The sequence below is a fragment of the Lactuca saligna genome, chromosome 3 (assembly GCF_052625555.1).
Source record: "Lactuca saligna cultivar CGN05327 chromosome 3, ASM5262555v1, whole genome shotgun sequence".
NCBI lineage: Eukaryota > Viridiplantae > Streptophyta > Magnoliopsida > Asterales > Asteraceae > Lactuca > Lactuca saligna.
Genome location: NC_136419.1, coordinates 192,962,015 through 192,970,671, shown reverse-complemented (window position 1 = coordinate 192,970,671; position 8,657 = coordinate 192,962,015). Strand labels below are relative to the sequence as shown.

Below are 8,657 nucleotides of genomic sequence, written 5' to 3'. Positions count from 1 at the left end.
TTGGTCGTAATACCCACGTGGCCAAATCCGTCTCTACTCGATGAGTTGGGGCCTCCAACTCGTTGTGTTGCTCAATCAAAAGCATAAAAATTATATAAGTATTATACCTGTGAGTCGGGATGTTACACACATTGTAAATCTACATTATAAATCATTAATTTTGTATAAATTTATTGTATGAATTTGCACAAATTCACAGTCCAATATGCACATATTTCACAACACAAGATTCAATAAGTGAATCTACATAGATTCACAATGTGAATTTAAACAAATTTCACAATGTAAATCCGAACAAATCAATTTTTTTTTCAAATTTGATATCAATAAATGGAGGATAAAAAGTTATAAATTTCTATATTTTTCTAGTTTTTATTTTTTTATGAAAAAAATACGTCATTATATATATATATATATATATATATATATATATATATATATATATATATATATATATATATATATATATATATATATATAATTAGTAAATATTTTTATTTTCGCTTTTACTCTGCTGCTCCTTGTACCTCAAATCTCTAACTTTCTCTCTCTTCTCTTCTCTGTTTTCTGTATCTATCTCTCTTCGCCTCTTTCTTAGACCTAAAATCAGCTTCCGACATCGTCATTCAACAACTTCTATTCTTTGCTCTCAGGTTCTTCTATTTCTCGTACCATCATTCGATCCGTCAAACTTTTCAATCTGTCTCTCTTGTTAATTTAGATTATCATCTGGATTTGCTGTTATTAGGGTTTGGTTTTTATTTGATGGCTTTGCATGTTAATGATCCTTTCTTTTCTTTTCTATTTATATATGAATTCGGATTACAAGTCAATCGGACTTACATGGGATTTACAGAATAGGGGTTTTGCAAATTGCGGTATAAATATAATATTTATAGATACATATCTCCATCCGTTAGTGTTATCTGCTCGTGTCTTTAATTTACTTCTTCTCATCAGTCTGATTGTTATGCTATTTTTCGAAGGATATGATTTTAGGGTTTATTCAAGATTTTATGAAACTTCCTGATAGAATTCCTTTCATCGAATCAAAATCTATGATATTAGCGATTGTTTTGATGTTTCCAATCTTTATATCAGTGTTGTAACCCACTACAGGGACTAGTGTTCTGATTGCTGAGTTTGATTATGTGTTTGCGTTTGTGATTTTAGGGAAATTTCGTGAAGGGTTTAGGGTGTTGTGAGTGGTTAAATGGCGGGGAGTTCAAGTGAGGAGTCTGGTGTTAGCAGATCATTAGAGGGATTATCAAATGGGCAGCAGCGTTCTGGTGAAGCATTGGCTGAATGGCGCTCTTCTGAGCAAGTTGAGAATGGAATCACTTCAACTTCACCTCCCTACTGGGATACAGATGATGATGATGATTGTGGTATGCTTCTTTTTTTCTCCTTTTTATCTCAAATTTCCAGTAATAATATCTTTTTGGTAACTCTTTCTTTGAGGCATACCAATTGTTAGAACTCATACTTAAGTTGTGAGAATACAATCTGAAAGATACATGGATTCATGTCATTAGTTTGCAGCAAGGTGAACTTAAGATAAATCATAAATCCACTTATGTTCATGTTCATTATAGGTAACCTATTAAATTTCTTCTCTTCCTGTTAATGTAACTCACTTGAAACATGATACCTATTGCAAGATCAACATGTAACATAAAATAGTTAATAGTCAGTAACCAAGTTTCACAAATTTTCCATTGTTTAGATATTTTCTTGTAATGATGTTAATACTTGTTTGTTTTAATAAGTTTTGTATTGACAAACAGGACCAAAACCTTCTGAGTTATATGGAAAGTATACATGGAAAATAGACAAGTTCTCACAGATTAACAAGAGAGAGCTTCGAAGCAATGCATTTGAAGTTGGTGGCTATAAATGGTATGTGTTATTTTTTTATACTTTTTGTTTTTTTTATTCTTTTTCATATCTTTTTATAAGATTCTTGATATTGGCTTTAGGTATATCTTGATCTACCCTCAGGGGTGTGATGTTTGCAATCATCTGTCTTTATTTCTTTGTGTTGCAAATCATGACAAGCTTCTTCCAGGTATGGTTGAACAACATTTCTTTCAATTTCAATTTGCTTAGATTAATGAGAAAAGAAATCAAAGTAGGATTCTTTAATAAACAAATCAATGACAACTTTTTTATTTTTTTTAACAGGATGGAGTCATTTTGCACAATTCACAATAGCTGTGGTGAATAAAGACCCCAAGAAATCAAAATATTCTGGTTGGTTTTTATTTTTTTATTTTTTTTGGGAATATGTATTAAAAAAAGCAAGGTTGTAATTGTCTAAACATACATTTTCAGACACGTTACATCGCTTCTGGAAGAAAGAGCATGATTGGGGATGGAAAAAATTTATGGAATTATCAAAAGTTTTAGATGGATTTGTTGATGCTGACACTCTCATAATAAAAGCTCAAGTCCAAGTTATAAGGTTTTTACCTTTTTTTTTTTTTTTTTTAAAGATTTTTTGTGTTGAGAATTATGGGGTATCATATATAATTTATGGACTATGGTTTTTTTTGGCTTATGATAGCAAATGCTAACATGTGCCACTGGTTTTGAAGGGAGAGAGCAGATCGTCCATTCAGATGCCTTGATTGTCAATATAGGAGAGAACTTGTGAGGGTATATTTGTCAAATGTAGAGCAAATATGTCGCCGATTTGTTGAAGAGAGAAGAGGAAGACTTGGAAAGCTGATAGAAGATAAAAATAGATGGGCAAGGTATGTAATTTTTCTGTTTTATTTAATGGACTTTTTGACTTAATGCAAAAAGAATCATTTAAAAGAGAAAGTCAAGGAAATCAGGCTTTTTTTTATTAAGTCCTAACTTTTTTCTTACGTTTTTGCCCTTGTTTTTTTCTTCAAAAGTATTTTAAAACTTACTTCATAGACAACATTCAATGAGAAAAATAAGAAACACTGTATATAGATGTTTGTTCTTGACTTAATGCAAAAAGAACAAATTGATGGAGAAAGTCAAGGAAACAAGGCTTTTCCACTTTCCACATTAAGTCAATAACTTTTTACAAATTTTATTTTTCTTTCATTTCCTTAATTGTGCAATTGTTTTCTCACATATCTTTGAAACATCATTTATCCACACATCCCTTGAAAAAAAGACACAAAGAACGAATTAATAAAGAAAGTTAACTTTTTTTTTTTTCACCAAGTCCCAACGTATTACAAATTTACAAATGTGCCCTTAAGCGTGCCATCATTTTCTTAAATTTTTTTTTTCAACATGATTTAACCAGACAATACTTAATGAGAAAATAAGGAAACATGGCCTATATATAAGGTACTTTACTACATTTTGCCTCTTCTATAGAAAGAGTTCTTGATATTATTTCTATTTTCCTTTTTTTTTTTTTTTTTTTTGGTTTTCAGCTTCTGTGGATTCTGGTCTGGAATTGATCAAAATTCAAGGCGCCGAATGTCAAGGGAAAAGTCAGATTCAATATTAAAAGTTGTTGTAAAACACTTCTTTATAGAAAAAGAAGTCACATCAACATTGGTAATGGACTCATTATACAGTGGATTAAAGGCTCTTGAAGGTCAAAGTCAAAGTCAAATCCAAAGTCAAAGTCAAACCAAGAACAAGAAGGCCAAAGGGCAACAATCTGATGCAGAAGAACCACCCATACCCGTTGTCCGGATGGAAAATGACACTTTTATCCTTGTTGATGATGTGTTGCTTTTGCTTGAAAGAGCAGCCTTGGAACCATTGCCTCCAAAAGATGAAAAAGGACCTCAAAATCGTACTAAGGTCAGAGCATATTCCACTAAAATCTTATTTACTTATCATTTTTCTTTTTTCATTTTGTAGAAAACTTGCTAATAGTTCATATATATTCTAGATCAAATCACAAATTTAGTCCCTATGTTTTACCCAAGCTCTCAACTTCAGTCCAAATTTTCAAAATTCTCTCAATAGTCCTTAAGTTTTGTATTTTATTGTTTATATAGTCCCTGTGCTTTACTCAAAATCACAACTTCAGTCCATAATTTCAAGTCATTTTATTATTTTATATGGTTGATGGACTATATTTGAAAACTTTGAAAATTTGGACTTGAGTTGTGATTTTGGGTAAGTAAAAGGACCAAATTTGTAATTTACATTTTTTGTGGTGGCAGGATGGTGGATCAGGGGAGGATTTCAGCAAGGATTCTATTGAGCGCGATGAAAGGCGTCTCACTGAATTGGGAAGAAGGACTATTGAAATATTTGTGTTAGCTCACATTTTCAGGTAATATAAATACAATACTCTACAAAAAATAGCCTTTTTTTTTTTTTTACTTATTTTAATTTTTTAATTTTGGTATTTGTTACAGCAGTAAAATAGAAGTTGCATACCAAGAGGCTGTTGCTTTGAAAAGGCAAGAAGAGCTCATTCGTGAAGAAGAGGAAGCATGGATGGCTGAAAGTGAACAGAAAGCAAAACGTGGTGCATCTGAAAAGGAAAAGAAATCAAAGAAAAAACAGGTTTGTTATTTGTTATTTCTTATATTATAACTACGGAATGGAATCGTGAATTCCGAACACCACACGCACACACTATAACTTCCTTAATTTTTTTGAATTTAGGCGAAGCAGAAAAGAAACAACCGGAAATCGAAAGAAAAAGGGCGCGATGAAAAAGCGAAACCTCAACAACAACAAATCATGGTTGAAGATGCCGAGTTGCTAAAGAAACCGGATACACTGGAAGACGTTTCCGATGTTGATGTTGATGTTGATGTTTCTGATTCCGCCGATTGTGTGACCGAAGCCCTTCTTCGTCCCGATTCCGATGATCGCGATTCCAGCCCCGTGAACTGGGATACGGACACCTCGGAACCGCATCCGCCCACAGAAGCTTGTAGCAGCGGGATAATTATTGCACAAAACGGGGACAGAAAGAGTAATTCCGTCATGGATGATAGTTCATCAACATGTTCCACAGATTCACTCCCTTCAGTGGTCATCGCCAGGTCATCATTTTTTGGATTTTCAAAATTTTTTTTACTCAATTTTTTTTAAGGGCTTTTGCATAACGTGTGGTGTTGGTTAATAATTATTTAGAGGGAAAATGAAGCGGGGAAAGGCTACCGGTGAAGTGATAACACGAGTCAACCATATGACGAAACCGCCCTTGGATGTTGGCTCCGAGTCGACTCAGCCGAGTGGTGAACCGGATTGCGATGTCGGTGCACTCTCGTTGCAGGATAAGATGAAGTGGCTCGAACCGGATGTCGTCAAGAAAGTGGTATGGTACTTTTTATATAAGCATCACCTGGAGGGTATTTACGTCTTTTTGTAGAAAACCCACCTTTTTGTTTTGTCTCATCCAGAATAGTTTTCACCTTTCTGGATGGGACAAAAAGTTGAAATTTGTGTTTCATTGACACAGATGTCAATGGAACACTAAACACAGAACCAGTCTGTGTTGACATGACACATGACATGACATGACAAATCTTGTGTTTTTTTTTTTTTTTTTTTTTTTTTTACAATAGGAAGAAGTTGTTCCACTACAGAAAAAGCTAAACATAAAGGATGATTTTGACCCCGAGAGACATCCAAAGGAAAAGACGACAATTACCCCATCTTCACCAAAAAGCCCTTCGAAACCCTCACCACGTGCCCTTCAAAAATCCGACCTCAAAAGAAATCTCCAAAACACCGAAAAACCAATGGTCCATAATACCCCCACCCAAAAACCAACCGAAAAGCCTTCTTTGATGGTGCACCAAGGACCCACCCCGGCTCACAAATCCATAAACGGTCCCGCCATATCAAAGCCGGTCCCACCCATGTCAAGACCATTGAGTGCACCTTTAGTCGAAGTCTCCAGACCCACCACAACCACCATGGCTACTACACCCGTTATTCCCATGGTCCAAACCACACCGTTACTATCACGCTCTGCAAGTGCAGCCGGATACCTCGGACCCGGATCCGACCCGTCACCCATGGGTCAAACCTACATCCCGTCATCTTACCGAAACGCGATGATGGGAAGCCCGGTTTCCGCCACCTCATCCGCGTTTCCAAAACCAGGAGTAGGGGTAAACTCGTCATTTTCACAACCCATGTTTTTACCTCAAGAAACCGTTAGACCGAGCTTCTCTTTCGGGATGATGAGCCAACTTTCAAACGGGCCCCAGTGGGACCCGAACATTGACATTTACAACAACAAATCGGTTCCCGTTCCCGTTCACGTCCACACAACACAAGGAATGTTGGCCGATGAATTCCCGCACCTCGATATAATCAATGACTTGCTTGATGATGAGTACACTATACCCGTGGGCCCTAGCCCGTCGTTTAACGGGCCCCGACATCTGAGTCATCAGTACAGTTTTCCCGGGGAAATGGGCGGGTCGACGCTCGACCCGGGCCCGTCAACGAGCTCGTGTAGGTTCGAGCGGACACGGAGTTACCATGAAGAGTTCCAACACGGGTACAATGGTGGTGGCCCGTTTGAGTTCACGAGGGATATGGTTCCGGCCCAACCGGGTTTGCAGTATGTGAATGGGTCGGGTCAGGGTCAAGGTCAAGGTCAGGGTCAGGGTCAGAATCAGTGGCGGGTTGGCGGGTCGGATCTTTTATACGGGTTGAGAAATATGGATGGTGAAGGGTATGGGTATCAGATGGGTCCACCGGATTATTCGATGGGTGTTAACGGGTATAATGTTTACCGACCCAATGGGCAGTGACTCGGTGACTCAGTGAGTGAGTGAGTGGGTTGAGTGAGAATTGGTTATTATTATTTGGGTGTAATAATAATAACGTATGTGAAGGAAAAAAATGGTGTTTGGGTTCTTTTTTTTTTTTTTTTTTTTTTAGATTTGGAGTGAGGTTGTATAACCCTTTGATAAGATAACTCTTTTTTTTATTTTTATTTTGAAAGAGTGAATTCTGTTAATTTAATCTTTGGTTATTTTTTTAGAAGTGGTTTTTTTGTTTGTTTATCCATGGATTTGGAATTGAAATATGCATTGTTTATTAGATTCACGATTTTATGTTAAGAATAGTTATATAATTTTAAATCTATCGTCGTTTTGTGTCTATTTTTATCTGCTGTTCTTTTTATTATTATGACATGACCATAAAGAATCAGAAAAATCATATTTAGTCTTCTCAAGCATATAAAAAAGGGATCATTATTACACATTCATAGAAATCGTTTGAAGTAGAACATCATGAATAAGGCAAAAACACAAGGATAGGAACTATAATTTTAATTTGACTTCTAGAGAACGTGTTTTCATTTGATTTAAGTCTATTCTAGATGATTTGTTTGATTAATGGATAACTTTGGCAATATTATAAAACAAAATTATTACCAAATGTAATTTTCATCAAATATGACGTTGATTGATTTTCAACAGTAACAAGAATGCATCTCTTTTTAGGTGAGCAAATGAGTATGGAAGCTGTCAACCTTGGTAGCAAGAGATCCAATTGTGTAATACATTTGGGTGGAAAGTGCCTCTATTTCAAAGATGAAGTTTAGTTGATGAAAGAATCTCTTCATATGTAGGAGTAAAACCATCCTAGACATGAGGTTTTTAATCCGAATTGGTGAAGTGGGGAAAGGAAACTACTAGAAACCATAGCAACTTGGGTTCATTGGCAATGACAGTTGTGACTTGTATTTTTCTTTTTGATGATTTATACCAAAAGCATCGACATTCTGTGTAACGTGTGAGAGATATATAGGGGAGCGTATACATAATTTATGGTTAGCCTTGGATATGGGAAGCTTTACTAAGGTGCTGTTTGTTTTTTAAAAAAAAACCTCTTCTAACCATTTATTTCTACGCCGCGTAACACTTGACTCTTTGCAACTGTTTGTTTTTCAGAAGACTTTTGACTTGAAAATTGCTGCGCGTGTGTTGCGTGACCAACACTTAACCATCTGCTTCAAACCTTACTTTAACTTATTGCAACAGTCTGTAGAAGTTAAAAAACAAACTAACTTTTTATTACATGCTGCAGCCGTTTGGTCCTCCTCTTCTGCTGCAGAGGGTTGCAGAGGTGGTCCGCAGACTTCAAATATTTTTGTTTCGAAAAAACAAGACACCTAAGAATGAAAAAGTCACAATGAGCTATGGATGTGGTTTCCTGAAATACAACATTATCCATTGAGAAAAGACAATTAGGGAATAAGCTTAATGGGTCTTATTGTAGTGTGACATGGGGCTAGGAAATCATATTTGTGAGTGTTGGAGATAAGTCCATTGATACAACATAGATAAGCTCATTGATACAACATAAATAATAAAGCATGATCATATTGGATCGTACACAAAGTTCAACCTTCATTCAAGAATTATTTCATGAGAGTATTTTGTTAAACATCATTCTTGGTGAGTACGTTAACTAGAAACTAAATAAAACGGAGGGAATATTTTGGATGTAACGACGTAATTTTTCTAAAATAAATTTTTATTTTTCAACACAATAAAACTCATATAATATTCTCAAATCTCATGTTATCAAATGTCATCACAAATAAAAATATTATAGAATCTCAAAAACATAATCGTCTACCAGTGTGTATAAATCATGACGGCGCCTTCCCCGATCCTTGCTAGTACCTGAAACATATAACAGATAACACGGTAAACATAAAT

The 8,657-nt window shown here is 35.5% G+C and overlaps 1 protein-coding gene across 2 annotated transcripts; it reads left to right on the top strand.

The window, feature by feature from the left end:
* Positions 1-497: 497 nt before the first annotated feature.
* On the top strand, positions 498-6,989 carry LOC145037683 (TNF receptor-associated factor homolog 1a-like). 2 transcript variants are annotated; one of them, XM_078986383.1, is made up of 13 exons: positions 498-653; positions 1,174-1,388; positions 1,788-1,899; positions 1,980-2,068; positions 2,185-2,253; positions 2,335-2,464; positions 2,598-2,756; positions 3,423-3,801; positions 4,170-4,282; positions 4,371-4,518; positions 4,621-5,006; positions 5,098-5,281; positions 5,532-6,989. In XM_078986383.1, exons 2-13 carry the CDS (start codon positions 1,214-1,216, stop codon positions 6,732-6,734), a joined length of 3,147 nt encoding a protein of 1,048 aa, XP_078842509.1. In that variant the 5' UTR covers positions 498-653; positions 1,174-1,213; the 3' UTR covers positions 6,735-6,989. The 2 variants fall into 2 exon arrangements, with proteins under 2 accessions (XP_078842509.1, XP_078842508.1); XM_078986382.1 differs by having other exon boundaries at positions 4,368-4,518.
* Positions 6,990-8,657: the final 1,668 nt, after the last annotated feature.

Bases quoted from the DNA above. Each gene is read 5' to 3' on its own strand.
- LOC145037683 (XM_078986382.1), top strand. From the start codon at position 1,214: ATGGCGGGGAGTTCAAGTGAGGAGTCTGGTGTTAGCAGATCATTAGAG. The intron at 2,069-2,184 runs GTATGGTTGAAC...TTTTTTTAACAG, and splicing joins TCATGACAAGCTTCTTCCAG to GATGGAGTCATTTTGCACAA. The intron at 3,802-4,169 runs GTCAGAGCATAT...TTGTGGTGGCAG, and splicing joins GACCTCAAAATCGTACTAAG to GATGGTGGATCAGGGGAGGA.